Source organism: Mirounga angustirostris, unplaced genomic scaffold, assembly GCF_029215605.1.
Source record: "Mirounga angustirostris isolate CCGP_5_RB_7025 unplaced genomic scaffold, mMirAng1.0.hap1 SCAF_1, whole genome shotgun sequence".
In the NCBI taxonomy this organism is placed as follows: Eukaryota; Metazoa; Chordata; class Mammalia; order Carnivora; family Phocidae; genus Mirounga; species Mirounga angustirostris.
Genome location: NW_026991709.1, coordinates 203,657,709 through 203,682,415, shown reverse-complemented (window position 1 = coordinate 203,682,415; position 24,707 = coordinate 203,657,709). Strand labels below are relative to the sequence as shown.

At 54.4% G+C, this 24,707-nt stretch overlaps 1 protein-coding gene across 13 annotated transcripts in view; it reads left to right on the top strand.

The window, feature by feature from the left end:
• The window catches only part of MYO9B (myosin IXB), an 88,884-nt gene that overhangs the window by 52,855 nt on the left and 11,322 nt on the right, over positions 1–24,707 (top strand). For 6 of the 13 annotated variants that reach the window (XM_064598146.1, XM_045862763.3, XM_064598138.1 and 3 more), the window contains exons 7-26: positions 1,953–2,082; positions 3,639–3,728; positions 5,160–5,276; positions 5,614–5,748; positions 6,974–7,095; positions 9,074–9,215; positions 9,522–9,726; positions 10,277–10,358; positions 11,473–11,562; positions 12,911–13,024; positions 14,820–14,859; positions 15,978–16,100; positions 17,313–17,393; positions 18,577–18,687; positions 19,948–20,070; positions 21,192–21,341; positions 21,426–21,592; positions 22,300–23,214; positions 23,947–24,019; positions 24,133–24,257. In XM_064598146.1, coding sequence (XP_064454216.1) covers positions 1,953–2,082; positions 3,639–3,728; positions 5,160–5,276; positions 5,614–5,748; positions 6,974–7,095; positions 9,074–9,215; positions 9,522–9,726; positions 10,277–10,358; positions 11,473–11,562; positions 12,911–13,024; positions 14,820–14,859; positions 15,978–16,100; positions 17,313–17,393; positions 18,577–18,687; positions 19,948–20,070; positions 21,192–21,341; positions 21,426–21,592; positions 22,300–23,214; positions 23,947–24,019; positions 24,133–24,257 — 3,135 coding nt within the window. The remainder of the gene's footprint in view (positions 1–1,952; positions 2,083–3,638; positions 3,729–5,159; positions 5,277–5,613; positions 5,749–6,973; positions 7,096–9,073; positions 9,216–9,521; positions 9,727–10,276; positions 10,359–11,472; positions 11,563–12,910; positions 13,025–14,819; positions 14,860–15,977; positions 16,101–17,312; positions 17,394–18,576; positions 18,688–19,947; positions 20,071–21,191; positions 21,342–21,425; positions 21,593–22,299; positions 23,215–23,946; positions 24,020–24,132; positions 24,258–24,707) is intronic. The other 7 variants (XM_064598153.1, XM_064598158.1, XM_064598142.1 and 4 more) reach the window with 6 other exon arrangements.

Below are 24,707 nucleotides of genomic sequence, written 5' to 3'. Positions count from 1 at the left end.
ACCCCAGCGGGAGCTAAGACACTAAAGGAGGGCAGACCGATGACCATGAGCTCATGAAAAGCAACATTAGTCATTAGTCACTGGGAGATGTCAAACCACGGGGCTTTTGCCCAACAGCGCAGACGTACCTCACTCTTAAAAATGGTCACGATGGTGAATTTTACATGATGTGTATCTTACCACAATTAAAATTTTGAAAAACTTTTTGAAAGCCATCTAGGGTCCTCGCCACACCTGCCCGATGTTTGGTATACCCAGAGGGAACGCCTGCACGCTTCTCGGAGGGCACAGATCGGGGCAGCCCCTTTGGAAAACCGTCTGCAGTTTCTACGAGCGCTGTGTCTGCCCAACACCATGCGTGCATGTGCTGACTCAAAGATATGCACATGGCAGCCTTATTATTTACTGCCAAAAAGTTAGGAACCTCCCCCCCCACACACACACACAAATGCTCACCAGCGGGAATTAATAAAATAACTAAACAAACCGCTTTATATCATGCACGGCTGGGCAAACTTTCTGTAAAGGGCCAGATAGTCCAGTTTTCAGATTCGGGGGCCAGATGGTCACTGTTGCGTGTTCTTCTCCATGTTTATTTTTTTAACCCCCCCCCAAAAAAAACCTGAAGAACCATTCTTAGCTCCGAGGCTGTCCAGTAATGGGCTATAGAGTGCCACTCCCTGGACTCCGCGCACAGCAGTGGTGCTCAGCCAGAGTCACTTCTGCCCCCACGGGACAGCTGGCCATGTCTGGAGACATGTTTGGTCATCATCCTGCATCGGGGAAGGAGGAGAGGGACACAGCTGCTAGCACCTAATAGGCAGGGGCCAGGGGTGCAGCTCGGCATCCCATAGTGCACTGCGCAGCCCTTCGCAGCAAAGAATGATCCGGCCCCACGAGTCCGTAGGGCAGAGGCTAAGAAATGCTGGCTTGCAGCATTGAGTGTGGCCACACCAGTTCACGCAGGAACGTGCATTGCACCCCCACGTCACGGTCTTCCAGTGACAGGCCAGATACAAGTACATATGATTTCACTGACACCAAGTTCACAGACAGCGTTAGGATGCGAGGATAGCCATTCCTCTGCAGGAGCTGGGGTGGGTTCCAGTGCCTGGAATGTTCTATTTCTTTTTTTTTTTTTTTTTTTAAGATTTTATTTATTTGACAGAGAGAGACACAGCGAGAGAGGAAACACAAGCAGGGGGAGTGGGAGAGGGAGAAGCAGGCTTCCCGCGGAGCAAGGAGCCCGATGCGGGGCTCGATCCCAGGACCCTGGGATCATGACCTGAGCCGAAGGCAGACGCTTAACGACTGAGCCACCCAGGCGCCCCAGGAATGTTCTATTTCTTGCTCTGAGTGCTCATCACAGGGAGGTGTATGTTTTGTGACAGTTTATCAAAATATGCTTAAGAATTGTGTGCTTTTTTTCGCCTGTTTTTTATGCATGGCAGGTTTTTGGGAGGTTTTTTTTTGCATTTTTTTCATGCATATTAGGCTCCCATAAAAAAATTTTTAAGCACCCCCCTCACCAAAAAAAAAAAAAAAAAAAAACCACCCAGGTGAGCCATCTGTCTACAAAATCACATTCCACAAAGGGTCCTCAAGCAGTGAGATTGGACTTTTTTTTTTTTTTTAAGATTTATTTATTTATTTATTTGACAGAGAGAGTGACCGAGAGAGAGGGAACACAAGCAGGGGGAGAGGGACAGGGAGAAGCAGGCTTCCTGCTGAGCAGAGAGCCTGATGCGGGACTCGATCCCAGGACCCTGTATATGACCTGAGCTGAAGGCAGACGCTTAACGACTGAGCCACCCAGGCGCCCTGGACCTTTTTTAACTTCATATGTCCGACTGGATTTGGCTGGTTGTATGAATTCAGCCCAAGTGGCTAGAAGCTTCTGTCATCTTACGACTCTGGAAACCACCCCAACCTAGGCTCCTTTGCTCTCCCAGGATTTTTTCCGTCCTCTCAGCCATCCTGTACCTGGGCAACGTCACGTACAAGAAGAGAGCCACAGGCCGAGACGAAGGTCTGGAGGTCGGGCCCCCTGAGGTGCTGGACACGCTGTCCCAGCTCCTGAAGGTATGGCTCCCTGCACTCGGCCATGGTGGCCAGCGAGGACCCAGAACTTCCTGCATGGGCCTTGCGTCTATAAACCGGGTCTGTCTGCCTGCTTCCTCCCCACAATCTGTTCAACACCTCTTCCTTGGTTCTCTTTTTCTTTCTTTCTTTCTTTTTTTTTTTAATTGAGGTACAGTCGTCATACAGCCTTATGTTAGTTTCGGCATTATGACAGGATGATCGTCAAATGCAATATTTGTCTATATTGCAAAACGATGACCACAGTAAGTCCTGTTAACATCTGTCACCACACATGGTTACAGAATCGGGTTTTTCTAGTCATAAGAACTTGGAAGATCTACTCAGCGACTTGCAGTTACAGCATATGGTATTCTGAACTGAAGTCCCCATGCTGGACGTGACATTTCTGGGACTTCTTTATTTTATAACTAGAAGTCTGTTCCTTCTGATCCTCTTTATTACCTGGTTTACCTACCCTCGTCCCCTGCCTCTGGCAACCACCAATCTGTTTTCTGTATCTGTCAGCTTGGTTTAGTTTGGGGGGTTTTGGGAGGGGTTTTTTTTTGGTTTGGGTGTGTGTGTGAGTGTTTTGGGTTTTGGTTTTTGTTTTTTTTGTGGGTGTTTTGTTTTTTTTTTTTTTGGTTCTTTTAGATTCCACATACCAGTGAGATCATACATGTTTTACTCAGACTTATTTCACTTAGCATAATGCCCTCAAGGGCATCCTATCCCTTTCTCCTTTCTCAAGGACGCCCTCCTGAGCACGGCTGCACCCCCTCTCAGCCCCTCATGTGAAAGGCCCTTTGAAACCATACTTCGATCAGCGAGGTCATGTGCTCATTGGACCTGCCATCCCCTTGTCCGCTGGGACTTGTCAACCCTCAGGGGGCACTGGGCAGTGTCTGGAGGCATCTGTGGGTTCTCACAACCCAGAGGAGCTACTGTCATGTGGTGGGTGAGGCCAGGGATTCTGCTTAACGTCATATAATGCACAACACAGCTTCCCCACAGCAAAGAATGATCCAGCCCTGAGTGTCCCTGGCGCCAGATCTGAGAAGTCCTGCCCTCATCTTTCTGTTTTCTAAGCATACATTCCACTTGTGGCTCTTCTTAAAGAGCATGTACCTGCGTGCAGGAGCCTGGCGTCTGTTGTGTTTGTGGGGACGAGTAAGCACACCTGCCAGGAGATTTGGGCAGCTTCCCTTGCCCCTACTCTGACTGCCTCTGGCTTGTGGAGTGGGCTTGGCGGTCAGGAGGGAACAGGCCAGGAACCCACTCCAACAGCGACATCTATAAATGCAGGTTGCCAGGCAGTACCCGGGCCCACAGGGACCCCCAGGCCTATGTGACCATCCTCCCAGGGCCATCGACCGAGCTTGTGAGTGTGATGATTCGGAAACACTGAGCATAGCGCACATCACTCAGTGGGCTTTGGGCCCACTTCCTGGTGCGGCTGCTGGAAGTCCTCCTGGCACTTTTCTCGGGCTTCCAGCCTTACCTCAGGGATGTGAGGACCCGCCCAACAAGCTTTCTCTCCCTTCTTGACCTCGAAACAGGTGAAGCGAGAAATCTTGGTGGAGGTCCTGACCAAAAGAAAAACGGTGACAGCCAATGACAAACTCATCCTTCCCTACAGTCTCAGCGAGGTGAGCATGGCCCTGGGCTCTTGCGGGGCGCTGCGCTGCAAACCACAAGTTGCGGGGGAGCTCTGGAAACAGCCGGCCTGGATGGCCTTTTCCCTGTCTTGAAAGAGCTGTGACATTGTCTCTGGTTCTCATGTGAGCTTAGGCACAGCTCAGAGCAGGTTCTACAACACACTTCAGCCCTAGGGCCAGAACTCAGGCCACACGTGTTCTGCTCGGTGTTTCCGTGCTGGTTCTCACTAGCAGGGGATGGCCATCTGCAGCCCGCAGGCCAAATCCAGCCTCCTGCCTGCTTTTGTAAATAAAGTTTTATTGGCACAGCCACGCCCCCCCCCCTTTTTTTAGGCTGCTTTGCTACTGTATTGGCAGAACTAGGTGATCATGACAGGACCATCTGGCCCTCACAGCTGAACATACTGACCTTCTGGCCTTTGAAGTTTGTTGACCCCCCACCCCAGGCTAGTGCATGACCTTTACAACCATTAAGTGCATCCCGGGGATCTTGATAGGACACCTCTCCCTGGCCTTTGCCCCAGCCAGGATGTTTTCCTTGTGATGGGTTTTTCTTGCGTTTTTACATCTCAAGAGCAGTGGGCCTCGCAGCTTGCAGCTTGGATGGCCACAGGAAAATACCTAGCCATGGCAGGGATTTGTAGCTGGTGGTAGAAACTGCTTGGGCATCTTCAGTGGGCACCGTGTACATTCTGAGCCCCCACAGGGAAAGGTCCCCTGAAACGTTCTGTAAAAGTTGCTACAGGACACCTGAGCCCCCAGCAGCTTGGCTGCCCCTGAGGGGCAGGACGCCGAGGGACAGATGCCAGGTGTGAGGGTTCTGTATCCCTCGGGGCCCCCTTTCCACAACCTCCCGGGAAAGGCAAAACCAAGACATGTGTTCTTGATCTTAACTGTAGCCAAGCACATCTGTCACAACTTAGATCTGAGTATATAAAGAGAAACAATTTCTTGGATGTAAATTAGACCTCCTTAAGCCTCTTTTTTAATTTAAAAGCCATTACTGCGTTTAATTTAAAAGCCACGATGGCATCTCCACGATGCTCCCAGAGCTGCAAGGGACCTACCTGGCTTCCCACCCAGCTCGGCCTCCTGGCTGATTCTTCCCACGGGCCGGCCCGGGCACGCTCCCTGAGCCTGTGTTCCATCCTCAGCGTCCCCAGGTTGCTCTGAGGAATAGGGCTGGCTCATGAGAAAGACTTCGCTGAACCTTAGGCTGCCGGGCCCGAGCTTCATAGTTCATGCTTCGGTGTGCAGGGGCATCCCAAGCAGACAGGTGGCGTGCAGAGTGAGAGGGGTTGTGTCCAGTGAGTGGGGTGTTCAAAGTCACAGCCTTGATTTTCCCGGGAGTGAAGACCTCTGGGTGGTGCAGCACAGGGCCCACGTTGTTGAGGTGTGACACTCTCCACCCTGTGCCCGCAGGCTATCACCGCCCGTGACTCCATGGCCAAGTCCCTGTACAGTGCTCTGTTCGACTGGATCGTGTTGCGGATCAACCACGCCCTCCTCAACAAGAAAGACATGGAAGAGTCTGTCTCGGTGAGAGCCCCTACCCCTGTCTGCTCCACCAAGCAGAGCTGGGGAAGGCCAGGCCCTCAGTGTCACACACCCTCGGCAGATGGCCCGTGATGTCGGGAGCCAAGGTGGCTTTGGTTGGTGTCAGGGGAGAGGCCGGTTGCTCCGGGGGGCAGGCCCAGGGAACAGGATGGGGCGCAGTTCTCAGGACCCAGTGCACAGTGAACACATGGAGCCCCTCGTTCACATATTACAGATTCCAAGGCAGTGACAGCAGAGTGTTCAGCTGAGCGCAGAGCCCGCACAACCAAACAGGTCACTTCCACGGAAGCAGTAATAACTGTTTTCTCTGTCTTCCCAGTGCTTGTCCATTGGGGTCCTTGACATATTCGGATTTGAAGACTTCGAGAGGAACAGTTTTGAACAGTTCTGCATCAACTATGCCAACGAGCAGCTTCAGTATTACTTCAATCAGCACATTTTCAAACTAGAACAGGTAAGGAAATGCCATCTTGTTGCCTAGGCAGCCCCAAAGGGGGACGGAATGAGCCGGAACTGGGGTCTCCCTCGGGTTCCGGTTTGCTGGTGAACCAGCCCTGGAATCTTTCTCTACAGAAGAGAAAGTCTGGGAAAACCCAGCCCAGACTTGGATGAGGCAGGCACTGGGGGCATTTTTGTCCATGGGTCAATTTTGTACCTTCTTTCTGCTCAAATGTGAAAATCCATCCAATGGGAGAGAAATGGAGTTGCCTTGTAAGGATTTGCTTTGGTCAACAATTTTGACAATCTGTCTTCCGTGTCTTTTCACTACTACACACTCGGCCATCTTTACCCATGTGTTATCCGTCACATTGATGATTTGGACAGAAAAAAAAAATGATGGTCTTATATAAATATCTAGCTGATTTTACTGTTAAACTTTCCTTCTGGCTGTTGAGCCCTTGGAGCATGGCTGGTCCACATTGAGTTGTGTGGCAATAGTGAAACACAGTGCATTACCAACACATCATGCAAAAGAAAAAGAATATAAAATTCCTCATTGATCATTTTACATTAATCACATGTTGACATGATCATAGTTTGGATATATTGGGTTAAATTAACTATATTATTAAAGTTAACTTCACCTGTTTCTTTTTACCTTTTTAACTGATTATTATAGAAAATTCGAAGTTACGTAGAGCACGCTCACTACATGGCATTATATCACTTGCATTATTGGACATTGAGGTTCCAGAGCAGGGGCCAGCAAATGGCAGCTCACAGGTCCAGTCTGGCCCCACAACCCGTTTTTGTAAATAAACCTTTATTGGCATGTGGCCACGCCCACTCGTCTATACATCATCGGTGGCCTCTTTCATGCTACCACAGCAGAATCGTGACAAGACACCATCTAGCTCATAAAGCTTAATTTATTTACCATCTGGCCCTTCACAGAGAAAGATTGCTGGCCCCTGGGACACATTAAGTGTGATTTTAAGCATCTTGTATGTTTGATGCTTAAGCATGTACTGTTTCCTGTTATTAATAATTTTTCCTGTTATTAATTTATATAATTATGAATATATTTCCATTGATATATCAACATGTGTTGTTATTTACACACGTATGTATGAATACGTACGTGCATACATAAATATATTCATATACACCGCATGCTGTGTAAACGTTAACATAGCCATGAGGTAGTGAGATTATCAGCTAACCCCTAAACCCTGCAGGAGGAGTACCAGAGCGAAGGGATCTCATGGCACAACATTGACTACACTGATAATGTCGGCTGCATCCATCTCATCAGCAAGAAGCCCACGGGGCTCTTCTATCTGCTGGACGAAGAGAGCAAGTGAGTGTCCACGGCCCAGTTCCCCCTGCAAACCTGGTTCCCTAGCCCCTGGAGCCTCACCCTGAATCCACACCATCCCCAAGAACTTCTGAGTTTGTCACACTCATTTGGCCACAAATCCTGACCTCACGTTAGCAAAAGGCACATAGCATTTATCACGGAAGTATTAACATATGCGATAACTTGATTCTGAAACACGCACACCCGGGAGTTGTTAAGAAAGGGACACGGGGCCTGAGTCTAGAAACTAGGCACGGGGTTGGTGCATGCTTGCAAAGGGCAACACATGGGATCAGGGGCCCAGACGCCACACTGACCACTAAGCCTGGCACCCCTTGTCCAGAGGACACCGTGAAGGCTGGAAGGGGTATGGATGAAGTGCCTCACCCCTGGTCACCCAGCCGCGGTCACTGAAGTTCACTCACTGAATTTGTTAACCTGCGGCTCCATTAATGACCACAAAGTACAGACAGCTTTTTTTTTTTTAAGATTTTTATTTATTTATTTGAGAGAGAGAGAGAGAGAGAAAGCACATGAGAGGGGGGAGGGTCAGAGGAAGAAGCAGACTCCCTGCCGAGCAGGGAGCCCGATGCCGGACTCGATCCCGGGACTCCGGGATCATGACCTGAGCGAAGGCAGTCGCTTAACCAACTGAGCCACCCAGGTGCCCCCAGGCAGCTTTAAACAACAAATGTATTCTCTCATGGCCCTGGAGGCCAGACTTGCAAAATCAGTATCACTGGGCTGAAATCCAGGTGTGGGCAGGGCTGCACTCCCTCCAGAGGCTTTAGGGGGTGGTCCTTCTTCGCCTCTTCCAGCTCCTGGGGGCCCCCAGCATTCTGTGGCTTGTGGCTGCGTCACCCCAGTCTCTGCCTCTGTGGTTACATCACCACCTCTTCTATCTCTGTCTCATCTCCTCTTCTCATAAAGATTCCAATGCACTGGATGAATGCCTCCCCAATGACCTCATCTTAACTAATTACATTCGTAAAGACCTGAATCAGGTCACTCTCATAGGTTCTCAGGGTCAGGACGTGGACACATCTTTCTATCAACAACTTTTTATCAGCCCTTTGTCTGTGTCAGAAGTCCCTGTGGGGCTGGGTTGAATCAGGCTCATCTCCTGCCTCAGACCCAGGCCCCACCTGAGCCAGGGGACAGACACATCCATTCATAGCTGGGATCCAGGTAGAGAATGTTGAGATAAGAGAACAGGCAGGCTGCTAGGAAGGGCTAAACCATCACTCCCAGGAAACCCAGAGCTGGATCCAGAGGAGGAATGTGAGGCAGGGCCAGGCTGAGCAGGGTTGTATCTGTCTTTGTTTAAAATCTTGCTATTTTTATTCATCGTGGATTTTTTTTTTTTTTTTTTTTTTTTTTTGCATTCATCTGGATTTTCTAAAATAGTGCGTTAAAATGGCATTTATCCCAACAACTAAGTGAGCAGGTTCCTCACTCCACACCCTTTCCCAGCCCTGGAAACAGTGTGCTTGGTAGCTACAGATTCTCCCCCTCCACCAGCCCATCCCTGTTAGTCTGTGGAGCCTGGCGTTGGGCGTCACAGGCGCATTTCTCTGCCTATGTTTGCGGTGAGGCAGGGCGTGCCAAAGCCAACTGCAGCGTTTCCTTCCTGGGAGGCAGAAATAGCCAGGTACAACGGGGCTCTTCTTCTGCCCTGGCCCCCCTCCCTGCTCCGTCCTCATCTCCCAGCCCCTCTCTGTAACCGAGGAACAAGGGCAAGACCCCCCCACCACGACACAGCGTCCAGATACACAACAGATCTGAGACCAGAAGTGCCCCCATCCTGGGATTATTCCCGGGAGCTGCCCAAAGTGGGCCCAGTTCCCAGTGTTGCCTGTGCCTAATGTTTGCCTCGACCACGAAGGCCCGGGCCTCATCCACCAAGGGCTTGCACCCGGATGCAGAGCGCGTGGTCGCCGCTGTTCCTGCAGCTAAAAGTTCCAAATTCTCTTCCCAGCTTTCCCCATGCCACGAGCCAGACCCTGCTGGCCAAGTTCAAACAGCAGCACGAAGACAACAGGTACTTCCTTGGCACCCCCGTCATGGAGCCGGCGTTCATCATTCAGCACTTCGCAGGGAAGGTGAAATACCAGATCAAGGTACGTGTCTGTCCATTGCCATCATCAGTCAAGGGTGGGAGGCAGGAAAGGGACAGGGTGGATGCCCCGGAGGCTCCTTACCTCTGGCGTCTGCTCGGTCCATCTCCTTTATTGATGGTGCACGGCGAGGTTCTGGGGGCCCTCAGACCCAGCCCTAAGTCCTCGGCTCTTACTGTCAAAGGCCCCAGGGACAGGACCCACTCTGTTGTTGCGATGGGTCCCACCCCACCAGCAGCCCATCCCGGGCTGGCTCCCAGGACCTTGGCAGTCACTGGCGAGTGACCACGCACCTCCTTCCCCCACCAGGACTTCCGGGAAAAGAACATGGACTACATGCGGCCCGACATCGTGGCCCTCCTGCGGGGCAGTGACAGCTCCTATGTGCGGGAGCTCATCGGCATGGATCCCGTGGCCGTGTTCCGCTGGGCGGTGCTGCGGGCCGCCATCCGGGCTATGGCTGTGCTGCGGGAGGCCGGGCGTCTGAGGGCCGAGAGGGCCGAGAAGGCTGCAGGTATGGGGCCCACCTGTCGCCGTCGAGAGGGGGATACTCAGTCCATTTTAAAACGTGCAGCTCTGTGGTCTTGAGCACATTCACTGTGTCGCGTGACCACCACCTGTGTTGCTCCAGAACTTGGATCGTCCCAAACAGAATTTCTGTACCAGGGTATATAATTCACTGTCCTCGTCCTCACAAGGCAGAAAGGCACGTTCCTGGCTTTCCATAAGGACAACCTGAGGCCCAGAATGGCTGAGTGACTCCCGCAAGGTTGGCTCTAGGTACCGGCCATGGAGCTCCATTTCACAAAGGGCCTTGATTAAAAGCAGAACCAGGAGAATAAAGCTTTTATGAGAAGTAGGCATAAATAGTGTTGCTTGGGAGGGAGGATCAAACCCTTCACGGTTCCCAGCTCTGCCCAAATTTGAGTGTCAGACTGTTTTGTCTTTTTTTTTTTTTTTTTTAATGAGTTCAAGTCAGGATGGAAGCCTCTGTGGCCAAGACAAAGGCCTTCCAGGCCCCAGGCAGCCCCCGCCTCCAACTCCCATCCGCTCTATGTCTGCAGCAGGTACGGACAGCCCGGGCGTCCGCGGTCTCCTGGGAGAGCTGCAGAGAGGAACCAGCACCCCATCAGAAAAACTGTACCGGTGAGCGAGACCTTGATTTGTCCGAACCAAAGCTGGTACACAGCAGTATTATTTAAAACAATGCCAGAAACCCTCCACCCTCCACCTAGGTTGGGGTTGACCTGAATAAGGAACCCAGCAGCCACTTGAATCAAAAGGACCCAGAAACAAACGGCATCTGGCTGCCTCTTTTCTGCACACAGAGTCAGGCCTAAGGCATCTGCATTAGGGAGATGTTGGACGGCTCACTTTACAAAGGATTCTTTTCATGGCCGGCCGTGGCCATTGGCGAGTGGGGCCAGGGAGCCGCTGACTGGTTGCACCGAGCAACAGGCTTGATTTAAGAGCACTTCCTCCTTCAGTCAGGCCGGGGTGGCCCAAACGCACATAGGCTGAGTTCCTTCATTTGCTATCAGAAACACCATATGCCTCGTTGCACACAAGATGATGAGGTATTTTGTGGCCACCTAGCAATGACTGAGGGCCTTCCACATACCCCAGTTTGCACTGAGTATAACAGTGAGCAGCATGCGCTCCCAGGAAGGTGGGGTAAAAAAGGCCACACTGGGCAGACCTCCAAGGGAATGACAAAGCCAGAGGAAGGACACTTCTGATATCTTGAGAGAGCCAGGCAGGCTGTATTGAAAAGAGACCAGCTGAGCCAGGCAAGGCAGGCAGGGCGTGCTAGCAGTCGGGGAGGCACATGCAAAGGTCCTGTGGCAGCCAAGTTCCCAGCTTCTTGATACTCCAGATTCCCAAGAAGCAAGTTAGTCAATATTTAAACTTGAAAAGGTCATTTTATTTTTGAGTCCTTCATAGTCAAAAGTTCTTCAAGAGATTCATAAACATGTATGTATCGAGGTAGAGCTAGCACCTAGGTAAGTGACCAAAGTGATTTGTCTGAAAGCACTGTGTGTTGTTTTCCTGGAATCCGCTTTTTCACCCAAAAGGGGACAAGAGAAAAAGAGTGCATCTCTTTATTTGTTTGCGTGTTCCCTGTCCCCCTCCCCCAAAGACTGAATGTAGCCCCTGACCCACATTTGCTAAAGGGATGCCAGTCTCCCCAGGGCCTGGCCCCGAGGCTGCGGGTCCCACTCCAGGAGCGTGTTTAGTTTATACAGATTCTCCCTTTCAGCTGCTCAATGCTAGATTTCTCATTTGACGGCTCTGAGGAGTTCGATATTAACGCTTTTGAGGACATCATTGCTTTCTATGAAAGCAAGAAGTAAGTAGAAGCAAGGGCCTTCGAACCCAAGACCAGGGAGGTACATCAAGAGGAGCTGCTGTCCCCAGGCGCTCAGCGTGGTGTCCAGGGCCAGGAGTGGGAGTCAGCAGGCCGGGGAACCCTGGGGCCTGCTAGGGACACTCTAGCCAGATCTGGCTGGGTTAGGGGGCGTGGGCTGAGGCCACGGGCCTTGTCCGGAGCTCTGGCCGCTGCGCTGACCGCTCAGGGTATGGAGGTGAAATGTGACCCCTCTGTTGTCTTTGCTCTGTGCCTCCCTGGAGGGCGAGGGAGCAGAGGTAAGTGTGGCTGTCCAGGCCCTCAGGCATGGTGCATGGAACACAGACAAGGGGCTGCCGATCGGGGTCTTTCCAGGCCAACTGCCCAGAGCTTAAACATGTACTTGAAATAACTGGAATGAGGGATTTTTTAAAAGAAATGAACATACCAGAACCTCCCGACTCACCCTGCAGTCACTGCTGCCTCATTTCTAGAAGTCCCATAAGGACATTTGTCATCTAGACATCCTTCATGAATAGTCCCTTCCAGAGCATCTGATTTTCATCTCTGATCCATTCTTGTTCTCACGCATTGGTGCCAAAGTTTGGGCCTAGGACGTATGCTCAGCCCTGAACCCGTGGTGATCGAACAAAAGGAAGTGAAGGAGATTGAATTCTTTGGGGCAAAGCCCTCCTTCAACTAGGGTTCCCCACCCTCAGCGCTGGGCCGGGTTCCCCCTCTGTGGTGGGACCGTCCCTGGCCCTGTAGGGGTTGAGCAGCATCCTGGCCTCAACCCACCAGATGCCAGCAGCAACCCCCACCCAGGCATGACGACGACGAATGTCTCCAGACATCGCCTGGAGGGTAGCATCGCCCCCGGTGGAGGGCCACGGTGTGAGTTCCCATCATTCCTCCTGAGGCCTTTCTTGAAGCCGACAAGGAGTTTGACATGTGGCCCCAGAATCAACCAGAAAAACTGATGAGCTGCATCCCACAGGCACCCTCTGGTCTCTTTTCAGTAGCCCTCGATGCTTGTTACAGATTCCAGAAGGCTGTTCTAGAGGAGGCCTTTTTCAGTGATCTGAGATGCTGGGTTGCAAAACCAGGCCTGAAACAGGCCTGGCCCTCCCAGAGCAGGGGGAGCCTCCATGGGGTGGCTGGCCACTCTTGGCTGAACCCCCTTCTCGGTGCAGGCGGGAGAGAGACAGTGGCGTGCAGACTCCCCAGCTGCATGTTTCAGTTCCAGTGGCCTGGGGATGGTCCCGACCGTGCTGGGGACCCCAAGGTGGCGGGCCTGCTGCTCTAACTCGGTCTTCTCCCTGTCACTGCACCCCCCCCACCCTCCCCTCAGCGATTTGCATGATCAAATCATCAAGACCATCAAAGGATTGCCCTGGCAGGGTGAGGACCCCCGTAGGCTTCTCCAGTCCCTCAGTCGGCTCCAGAAACCCCGCACCTTCATCCTGTGAGTCCCCCCAAGGCTGTGGCGCCTCCCCACCCCCTCCCCGCAACAAGTGCAACGACCGCCTGCCCCCCCCTGCCCCCCTGGCTCCCAGGACCCCGGCCTGCGGGCTTCCCGTCATGCTGAATTGGCCGCTGCAAACGTGCTGTCTTGTGGTTCCATTCTTACACCAGCCTCTGCTAACTGGTCCTCATAACACTCCTGCCCCAGCGTCTGCCCCATGACCCAAATCCCTGCCAGCTCCCCAGTGCCCCGCGCAGCTTCGCAGGAACGCTCCTCCCACAAAGCATCTCTTTTTCCATCCCCAAACATGCAGAGCAAGGCTTGCTTTCCCCCGCCCCTTGCCCCTTGCCCCTTTGAGCTTATAAAGAAGCTGTAGGAAGGAGGGTGTCTGATTTCACACACATCCACAGCCCTGCTTTGTTTGGACGACAGTGCGAATGTGGGCGGGAGGGCCCAGAAGCCATACGCACCGGGTTTGGACCTGGTCTCGCTCTCACTCACTTGCCACGTGGCCTGAGGTGCTCTGAGCTTTCGGCCTCTGTCTGCAAAGCAAGAGTGATGACTTGCATGTAGCACCAGGCGGGTAGCAGCCTCAGCCGATGGGGCGCCACTCAGAGCTTATGCCCACAAGAGAAGCAGTTTTCAAATTGATTTTTATTATGCCTTATTCTATCTCATGTGGATTAAGATGGAACATGATACACATAGAACCTCACAACCAAGCATCTTGCTGATTTGTGGGACACCATTTCCTCAGCTGTTTTTTTTTTCAAGATTTTATTTATTTATTTAAGAGAAAACACGAGAGGGGTAGAGGAAGAGAATCCAAGCAGACTCACCGCTGAGTGCGGAGCCCGACACGGGGCTTGATTTCACAGCCCATGAGATCATGACCTGAGCCGAAACCAAGGGTTGGTCGCTTAACAGATTGAGCCACCCAGGTGCCTTTCTTCAGCTGGTTTTAAAAATGAGCCAAGCTGCAAGTTTGTTTTTTTTTTTAAGATTTTATTTATTTATTTGACAGAGAGAGCACAAGCAGGGGGGAGCGGCAGAGGGAGAGGGAGAAGCAGACTCCCCGCTGAGCAGGGATCCTGACATGGGGCTCGATCCCAGGACCCTGGGATCATGACCTGAGCCAAAGGCAACCAATTAACTGACTGTGCCACCCGGTCGCCCCCAAGCTGCAAGCTTAAAAAAATTTTTTGTTTGTCTGCAAGATTCCATAAAGTGTCAGAATGAGGACCATAGCCCTCTCCCTTACCCAAAATATCGACTTTGTCTTTTCCTTGGCCCCAGTGTGGGCAGAGCCCCCCGCGGCCTGCCAGGGGGTCCTGAAGCGGCTCTATGGGCCTACTTGACATTTCCCAACGTGTAGAGAATAGAGTGAGGACACCTGGTAGGCGCCAGAATGGTGCTGGGTCCCCCCGAGCTCCACGAGAGGCAGTCCACTGTCATTTTTTGAGACCTGTCAGCTCCGCCGTGGCTGGCCCCACACAGACGCACGTTCTGCCCGGCCGATGACCCGCGGCCCCAAGCCAGATGCACCTGTCCCCTCGGGGGCGGCTGCTGGCGCAGTGAAGCTCCTGCGCAGTCACAGAAGCGCCCCACGCACGCACCGGGTGGGCCCACCAGGGCCTCGGAGAGGCGGCGCGGCGGCCTCGTTGCACTTGTGGGCCCTGACTCTGCTTTCTCTGCTCTCGCTCCTTCTAACCCGCGAGGCGCGGCTTGCTCAGCTAACCCGGATCCAGACACTGTGTTCCTTCTGTTCACAAAACCATTTTTAATATTTTGACAGGAAAAGTAAAGGTATCAAACAAAAGCAGCTCATTCCAAAGGTAAACATTCGCGACACGGCCCAAGGCCACCTTGCTTTTTGCCTTTCTTGAGAGCGCCTGACTCAACTCCCTTTCTGGAAAATAGGGGGTGGGGTGGGGGGAGGGAGGTACTTTTAACATCTCCAGCTTTTTAGTTCCTTCCTCTTCCCGCCATCGCCCCCTGCCCCCCACCCCCCTCCAAAAATAATTTCCCTGATGGAAACGAGTTGGAGCAGTCTTGGGGTTTCCCAGAAGCCGGGCATGTGATGGGGTTATTTGCGGAAGCATGTGGACGGGAGCTCCCAGGAGGAACCTAAGAAGAGGTGGGAAAGCAGGCCGGGGCAGGGGGAGGACTGAGCAAGGAGGTGGACTCGGCCTGTTCCCACGGGCGTCTCGGAGTGTGATCTGCACCAAAGAGCTTTTCCTGCCCAGAGGCAATGGGACCCTTCTGTCCTCCCCCCACTTTGGGGATCTTTAGCTACCAGCCACCTCCGGAGGGCAGAACGGGATGCAGCACCTCCCAGGCGTTTCTGGGAGAGGAGGCCCTTCAGCCAGGGAAGTCCCACCAGGAAGGGGGCAACCATGCGTGGTCAATAGCCGAGACCCCAATAGCTGGCCTCCGGTAAAGTGCACCCAGCCTCTGTCTAGTCTCCACATACAGTGTGCAGACGGATTATGAAGTGTGCAAAAGGGAGAAAAACCTCCCAGTCTGGCCAAGAGACAGGACAGCACTAGTTCCTATTGTGAGCTGATACTAAGGGTTGGCAAATGTGGGGGGATCCTCTGGAGAAGCTCATGCGGAAGTGTCAGGGGCTTGGCACCCCTGGAGAAGTCATGTCCAGGAGGAAGGTGGCCCTCTGGAGCTCTCGGCTTCTGGCCCATCGGGCTGCAAAAGAGGCCGTAATCAGTCCTCCTGAAGTTGGTGCCATGTGTGAGGCGCAGCGCAGACTCAGCCCCGGGGCCGCCCCTGCCTCCTGCCAAGCCCACCACCCCCTGCCCTCCAGCAGCACTGTCCCAAGACTGATCCTAAGAGCTGCCACCCCCGGGAGCATAGTTCTGGCTCCAGGGCCTCTATGATGCCTCCCGGTGCCCATTGGGCCCCCCAGGAGGGCAGGCCAGACCCCATGTGTCTGTCCTAGAACCTGCTGGACTCCAAGTCCCTGAAGCTCATCATCAGCATGACTCTTCACGATCGCACCACCAAGTCCCTGCTGCACCTCCACAAGAAAAAGAAGCCGCCTAGCATCAGCGCCCAGTTCCAGGTAGGCAGCCCAGAGAGGCCGGGGGTGGGGGGTGGGCGAACTCAGCCTGATGCTCTTGTGACCTGGCCATAGCAAACCCAACAAATGGTTATTCTAGTGCTTCCTGCCCTCGGCATTGTTTGACATTTGGGGCTGACTCATCCTCCATGGCGGGGGCCATCTGGGGTGTTATGGGACACATGGTAGCATCCTCCGGGGGTGACAACCGAAAATGTCTCCAGACATTGCCACATGCTCTGGTGGGTGGGGCAAAATCACCCCTGTTGTGAATCATTGAGTTAAAATAATGTGAGCCCATGAAGGTGACCACTGAACTGTGTTGTGAGGTCATGTTTCCCTTTTTTTCCTTGGCTGCCAGGAAGCTCAGAGGTACTTTTTTTAAGGGGTCCAAAAGGCTGCTGCTGACCCTTACTTGCCATTACCTTTTTTCCCTTTCCCCTTTTCCTCAGTCTGAGTCTTTTGTGCCCACCCTGACTTTTTTTGTAATCCCCTCACCTGGGAGCTCCTGTAAATCCTTTTTGGTTTTGTTAGTTAGTTAGTTTGTTTTTAAAAGATTTTATTTATTGGGGCACCTGGGTGGCTCCCTGCTCGATGGGAAGCCTGCTTCTCCCTTTCCCATTCCCCCTGCTTGTGTTCCCTCTTTCTGTCTCTTTGTCAAATAAATAAAATCTTTAAAAAAAAAAAAAAAGATTTTATTTATTTATTTGACAGAGAGATAGCACAAGTAGGCAGAGAGGCAGGGAGAGTGGGAAGCAGGCTCCCCGCCAAGCAGGGAGCCCGATGCGGGGCTCAATCCCAGGACCCTGGGATCATGACCTGAGCCGAAGGCAGACGCTTAACCAACTGAGCCACCCAGGCGCCCCCTGCAAATCCTTTTTGTAAACAGCAGGCCGAAGACCAAAATCACAGCATCTGTGCTTCTTTCTGAGGCTGACTGGCATTTTAAATCCCCAGAAGGAGTTTATCTGGCCCCACCAACCCTCCCCCAACAGTCCCACTGAGACAAAGAGCTGGGAGACCCTGGGAAGAGGACAGCCGTTAACTCTGGGGACCCTATGGCTCTCTTTGGGGCTCCCAGGGGTAGTGCACCCTCTAGTCAGAATGTCCAGCTACGGCTTCCCATGTCCTATATCAGTGCTGATGCCAGCGAGTGACCTGGGTCCCCTCCCACTGAGCGGCTTGCCAGCTCAAGACCTCTCCCTCTTTCCCCAGACATCCCTTAACAAGCTCTTGGAGGCACTGGGGAAGGCGGAGCCTTTCTTTATCCGCTGCATCCGCTCCAATGCCGAGAAGGTGAGTAGCTCCCATGTCTTGGGGAGGTGAAGGCCAAGGTCTCTCAAGGAACCAAGTGTTCACACAGGTTCCAGGAACCGGAAATGGCCAGCCTGAGGTGGAGGGGGTTTCGCAGGAAGCAGTGAGGGCAGCCAGGTGGCCCGCCAAGAGCAAGGACATCATCTGGAACGTAGCGAAGCCCTAGGAGGGACAGGTCAAACATGCTCTTCAGTACATCTCCAAATCGGCCAGTGCAGAAAATGTGCCAGAAGGGAGGGGCTGAGGTCATATGGCAGAAGCAGAGAGCCTGCTGTTCGTTTGATCTGAAAATTTCTGGGAAGACTCATGGAGCACCAGTGGGGGCCCCAGTGGGGGCTCAGCCCTCCCTGCCAGGTTTCCTTTGCCCCATGGGTCCATTGGCCATTCTGTCCCCTTGGGGACTTTGCTAGAACCGTTAGGATCTGGGCCTACCCCCTTTGCCTCTACTCTTCCCATTTCCCTTTCTCCTGCTCCTGGGATGCTCTGTCAACATCCAGAGCCCAGCTTCTCCCTACCAGGTTCTGTGGCTTCTCTCCTCCTGGGCAAGGACCCGGAGTCCTCCTTTGGGCCTTCACCTGGCTGTTACCTGCCCATTCCTTCCTCAGGACTCAGTCCAGGGTCCCCTCACCTGTTGGCCCTTCCCAGGGGGCCCTGGCAGTATCCGCCCCATTCACATAGGCACCTGGCTTCCACCTCCAGACCTTATATTCTTCTCTTGGCTGAATCCCTAGTATTTACCCCAGAGCCTGGCACAGGGTATGAGCTCAGCACCGGTTTTGATTGGAGCTCTTAAGAACTAACTCTTTGCAGCACATCATCTTAAATCAACCAGCAGGAAATGGCACGTGTGTCCCAGACACCAGGGAATAGAGCAGAGCAGATGCCAGCTTTTCCAGAAGAGATAAATACCTTAAGCACCACTGCTGAGCAGCCCTACCTCTTTAATCCAAAAAGAATGTCTGGAGCAAGGAAATACGGATCCTCCGGGTGGCCACAGCTGCCGGGCTGGGGACAGTCCCGACCGGCTGGGGCCCGCCTGTGCTCCCCGACCCTGCCTGTGTCCGGAATCCTACGGGACCTTGTCCCATAGCTCCCCATCCCCAGCCGCTGACGCTTTGCTGTCCAGCGGCAGGCACGTGTCCTGACCGCCCTCACCCCGTTTCAGAAAGAGCTGTGTTTCGACGACGAGCTGGTGCTGCAGCAGCTGCGCTACACGGGCATGCTGGAGACAGTGCGGATCCGGAGGTCGGGCTACAGCGCCAAGTACACGTTCCAGGTAGGCGGCACGCGCGTGGCTGTCGTGACAGGGCAGGGGCCCAGCCACCTCCTGCTGTCAGAGCGAGCGCTTCTCTGGAACACGAACCCAGGGGGTCACTTGATGCCAAGGCTTCTCCACCCCGGCACTGTTGGCATTTATACCAGATTATTCTTGGTCATCGGCGGGGGGGTTGCCGGGAGCAAGTGTCCTCAGAAGAGGTGGCTGGGCCCAGGCCAAGCCTAGAAGGATACAGAGGTGTCAAGCCAAGCTGGGAAGAGGGAGTTACATGAGCAGATCCCCACACAGCTCTGCCCTCTGTTGAGCATCTTCCGTGACAGATGCTTTTATACCCATCTCTTCTATTCCTCCAACCAGCAGCAAGCGGTTCTGGCTCCCTGGGGTTTTTAGAAACGCAAAGGATCTTTGGTGACCTCAAATTAGTGAAGACCAAGCTGCTAGAGCAGTTTCTCAATGGCAGCACCATTGACCCTGGGGCCACCTGGTCATTCTTCTGGTGGGGGCCGCCTTGTGCATTATGGGACGTTGAGCAGCATCCCTGGTCTCGATGCCAGGAGCACCCAGCCCTCCCAAGTTGGGAGAACCCTGGATGTGTCTGGACATCACCCCACGTCCCCGGTGGTAAACCAGCCTGGCCTGAGAACCTCTGGCTCATGCCATGAGCTGGCATCGCCGGTGTGAGCACGGGAGTCAGCACTGGGCCTGAAGCCAGAGGTGGTGGCACCTTGTCCCCAATCCAGCTGTACCCATATGGCCTCGGGGACACGGCTTCATCATGGCATGCCTCCCTTTTTCTCATCCACAGAATGGAAATAGCGTCTCTCTGAGCCTGTATAAATAGGAAAAGCAGAATCACAGAAATGGGAGGAAATGCCAGTGTATTTTACTAATGCTTCGTCCTTAAAAATTTGACCTGTTTACTTAAAAGCTGTGTATCCCCAGCTCTGATTCAGCTCTCTAATGAGCCAGAGACCATGAGCCCCCCAAAGGCAGCCCTGTTTCCTGGCCACCCCGCAACAATGCCAGCCCTGGGAGGAGGCCCTTAAGAGCCACTCCCCAAGTGACTGAAGACCCAGTGCTCTGTGTGTGGTGGTCTTTCTGAAGCTTGAAGCTGTTTCAGAGAGTCTGAGATTCTAGCTTTGTCAGTAGTACCATTCCAGCTTTGGAAACTTGGCTCGACCAGGGAATCACTGGAGCGCCATATCCTTGCTGGTGGCAGAAACACTCAGAGATTCTCTTCTCTTGGCCAAAATCACACAGGATTTCACAGAGCAGTTCCAGGTGCTGCTGCCCAAGAACACCCAGCCCTGCAGGGAGGTCATTTCTGCCCTGTTGGAAAAGATGGACGTGGACAAGAGGAACTACCAGATCGGGAAGACCAAGGTCAGGGCTTCCGCCCCTCGGGGGCCACAAACACGCACCCCACCTCCCGCCACACATAGGGTCCTCCCATGGCCCGAAGTCCCGGGCCACATGCTAAGAGACAAGGGGCTCTGCTGAGAAAGTGTCTTTCTTGGGGCCCAGCACATTCTTTCTTCCCAGAAGGCAAAGGGGTGCATCTAAGGGGCGGGGCTCGGGCATCACTCCCGTTTCCCGCATCCTCACACATGGCCTAGGGTTCCTGCCGGGTGTTCAGGAGCCAGTTGCTAGCTTTTAGTGTCTGGCAGAAGGCTTCTTTCCCTGGTGTTCCTTTCGGACACCGTCTATCAGCTAGCTCTAGGTACGTGCTGGTTGCTTCTTACTATTGGGGCACCAGCCGCTGTCCTCGTCTAACGAGGGCTAAGGGCAGCTCCCGTTAGGGCTTCATCTGATGTGAAAAGTCCCTTCACCCTTCTCCAACAAGCTAATCCTCTAGTTACCACGTGACCCACCAATTTCATTTGTGGGTATGGACCCAAAAGAACTGGAAACGAGGTGTTTAAACAGATCCTTATATGCGCATATCCATAGCGACACTAGTCACGATAGGCAGCAGGTAGAAGCAGCCCATGCGGTCCATCAGCTGATGAATGGATTCCAAAACTGTGGGCCATTCGTACGATGAATTACTATACGGCCCTGCTACACGCTATGACATGGGTGAACCTTGAAAGCATGATGAGTGAGAGAAGCCGGACACAAAAGCCTGCATAGTGTGTGATCCCGTGTATATGAGGCTTCCAGAACAGGCAAATCCATAGAAAGCAGATCACAGTTACCAGGGGCTGGAGGGAGAGAGGGGAGGGGGAGTGACTGCTCACGGGGATGGGGTCTCTCTTCGGGGTGATGGAAATGTTCTGGAGCTCGATGGTAGTGATGTTTGCACAATGTTGTGAACGTACCAAATGCCCCTGATTTGTTTGTGTTAACGATGGTTAACTTCATGTTACGAGAATTCTCTCAATATATTCCAAAAAAACTCCCCTTGGTCAGGTCAGTCAGCATACCAGCTCTGTCTCACGCACTTACGGGGCACAAGGATTCTGGGGGCTGCGCTGACCCCTCCTGTGCCCACGCCCCACCAGGTTTTCCTGAAGGAGACAGAGCGCCAAGCCCTGCAGGAGACGCTGCATCGGGAGGTTGTGCGGAAGATCCTGCTCCTGCAGAGCTGGTTCCGGATGGTGCTAGAACGCCGGCACTTTCTGCAGATGAGGCAGGCAGCCATCACCATCCAGGTACCGCGGAGACCCTGCAGGGACAGGGACAGGGGCAGCCGGGGTCACACATGCCCAGGCCCTGAACGCTCACTCCACCCCCAGGCCTGCTGGCGGTCCTACCGCGTCCGACGGGCCCTGGAGAGGACACAGGCCGCTGTGTACCTCCAGGCCGCGTGGAGGGGCTACCGGCAACGGGTGGCCTACCAGCGCCGTAGACAGAGCATCATCCGCCTGCAGAGCCTCTGCCGGGGTCACCTTCAGCGCAAGAGGTGAGCAGAGCAGCCCACTTCCATCCCTCCCCCAACCCCCCGCCCCCCGGCCCAGCCCCGAACATCCCACTCACCCGAGAGCTACCTGAGATACCTCCTGGCCAGGGGAGCCCCCAGGACATCATTCTAGATGCAGGGAAGCTGGGAGGGGCTGTCAAAAATATGGCCGTCCGGGCACATGCAGCCCCAGAGAGATGCTCCAGGGCTGGTGGGCAACACCTGTAGACGAAGACCGAGGTCACTGTTGGCGGGACTTGGTCTCCACCAGGGACCCCCCTCACTGTACCCACCTACCCTGGGCCCATTGATGAAACACCTGGCTTCAGAGGTGGAGGGTTCAGGTTGTGAAGACCAGCCCATGGTGGGTTCCCCTCACCCCATGCTTATATATGAAGCTCAAGCATCCACCCAGCCAGGGACCCCAAAGGAATTCAGGGTTTTTTTGACAGATCCCTCTCACAACAGGGAGACCCAGGGCAGCGGTGGCCATGACAATAAGGGTCCACCTCCTGTATCTCCCTTTCCTAGCTGAGGCGTTTCTGCCTTTCCAGAAGCATCTCTGAGGGCCAGGGTTACCCCACTTGGCAGGGGCAAAGCCTGGCCGCCAGCCTGTGGCTGGCACGGGAGTCCCTGATGCCTTGGGTGGATTCTGGAGATGGCGCGCACTTTTATTCCTGAACCCAGCCCCTTTACTCTTCTCACACCAGCTTCAGCCGGATGGTCGCAGAGAAGCAGAAGGCTGGAGAGGAGAGGGAAGCCCAGCAAGCCCTGAGGGTGGAAACGGCAGAGGGTGGGCCAGGCCAGGCGGCCGAGCAGGAGCAGATGCCCAGGCAGGACCCAGAACCATCGGAGGATAGAGAGCATTTGGCGTTGGAACCCGAGGTGTGGCCAAGCAAGGAGCCCCTGGCAGAGAGCTCCCAACCAGAGAAGGAGGTCCCCAGCCCAGAGAAGGCTCTCCCACCCCAGAAAAATGCAGCTGAAAGTCACGAGAAAGTGCCCAGCAGCCGGGAGAAGCGTGAGTCACGGCGGCAGAGAGGGCTAGAGCACGTGAAGCTCCAAAACAAACACATACAGTCCTGTAAGGAAGAGATGGCCCTCAGAGAACCTTCTGGAAGGACTATGCTAGAGCACGAGGAGAGCCTCCCCGAAGACAGAAAGGAGACCAGAGAAGATGAAACCCTTTCAGACGCGGGGACAGAGACAGAGAATGCTTCTAAGAAGCAGCCTGAGGAGCCACTGCAGGGGGCGCCAGCCAGCCAGCTCTCTGGAGAAACCCTGAAGATGCTGCAAGGCGGGGAGCCAGCGCCTGGCCACGTGGAACGGCCAACCAGCCTAGCCTTGGACAGTAGGGTCAGTGTGCCCGCCCCCAGCACCAGCCCCGAGCTTCCCAAGGACAAGAGCAAGCTGGGGGGCGACCCGAGGGCACAGGACAGGTCTGAGAGCCCGGGAGGCTCCACCCAGATCCAGCGGTACCGGGACGCAGACTCTGAGCGGCTGGCCAGCGCCGTGGAGCTGTGGCGGGGCAGGAAACTGATGGCCGCCAGTTCGAGCGCCATGCTGAGCCAGTCCCTGGACCTCAGCGAGCGGCACAGGGCTGTGGGGGCCGCTCTCACGCCCACAGAGTAAGCCCCGGGCCCTCCCTTGTCTGAACACCGTGGCTGCCAGGCTGGGTTGGGCGGAGGCCTGGCAGCAGGCCCCGGGCGGTGCCACGTGTCCCAGAAACGTGTGAGTGGCTCTGTACCTGCCTGAGAGCCAAGCCCAGGTGTGTGCCCTTCCCGAGGAAGGAGGGGCAGGGGAACGTGAAGGTTTGGCATCTGCCAGGAGCCACGGAGCCTGGGGCCAGCTGGGATCCGGAGTCCTCGTCCTGCCCCGTAATGAGCTCTGTTCACATAGAAATCCCCTGGCTTTGTGGGAGGCAGCCTCTCGGGGCAACGTCCCACTTCCCAGTCTGCCTGGGTCTCCGTGTCCTCATCAGAGAATAGGGTGATTACCTTCACCCAGGAACTGAAGAAGGGGCTCAGCTCTTGACCCACTCTACCTGACCCTTAGTTAGCTACATACCAGTGGCCCCGAGTCCCCAGCCCCTCCTCCCAGAGGCCTGCTTGGCCAGAGGGACGAAGAGCTGGAAGAAGGTGCAGGCCTTCTGCCAGACCGGGCTTTCTTGGCCTGGCACGCCAACGCCTGTGGCCGGCTCGTTCTCGGGGGTGCGCTGAGCCATGCACCGTGGAGTGTGGACCACCATCCCTGCTCCCCACCCACCAGATGCCCGAGCCCCCGCCCCCCAAGTCAGGACAACCAAAAAGGTCTCCTAACTCGCCCTTGTAAATAAAAGCCACGTTTCTGTGATCTCGCAGGGAGAGACGCATTTCCTTGTCCACGAGCGACGTCTCCAAGCTCCTCCCGTCCCCATCCCCGACCAAGATGCAGGTAAAGCTTCAGGCTGCAGCTCCCACCCTGGCTGCCCCAGCTCTGCCCAAAATGCAGCTTTCCCTCCGGCGAGTCCCACCTGCCTTTGCTTACCCAGCCCTGTTCCCTTGTAGCCTTCTTTAGAAACCGTGGACGGGGAGCCCAGCACCAAGAAGCCGGCCGTTCAGAAGAAGAAGTCAGGCGACACGTCTGTCAGCTCAGATTCCGGGCTGTCCCCAGGCCACCAGGCCGACTCTAAGTAAGTGTGAGCTTTGGAGGTGGCTCAGGTCACCACCAGAGGATGCCCAGGGGCCCTGCCAGGGGCCCCCCGCTCAGGGCAGTCTGGTCTCCTAGACTGATGGCATTTACGAAGCACAGGCGGGCAGGTGTTTACCCAGTCTAGGATGAGCGGTCCCTCACGGCGCCCAGGTTGTGACCTCACGTGCCGGTGGGGCCGCGTGCCGGCGTCTTGATTCCCACTGCAGCCTAGAGCCAATCTGGGTCACCTCCTCTGGGTCCACAGGTAGATGGTTTCCGTTTGACTTTTTATGGCATCAGAACCAGCTCCCGGGGCGCCTGGGTGGCTCAGTCGTTAAGCGTCTGCCTTCGGCTCAGGTCATGATCCCAGGGTCCTGGGATCGAGTCCCACATCGGGCTCCCTGCTCTGCCGGAAGCCTGCTTCTCCCTCTCCCACTCCCCCGCTTGTGTT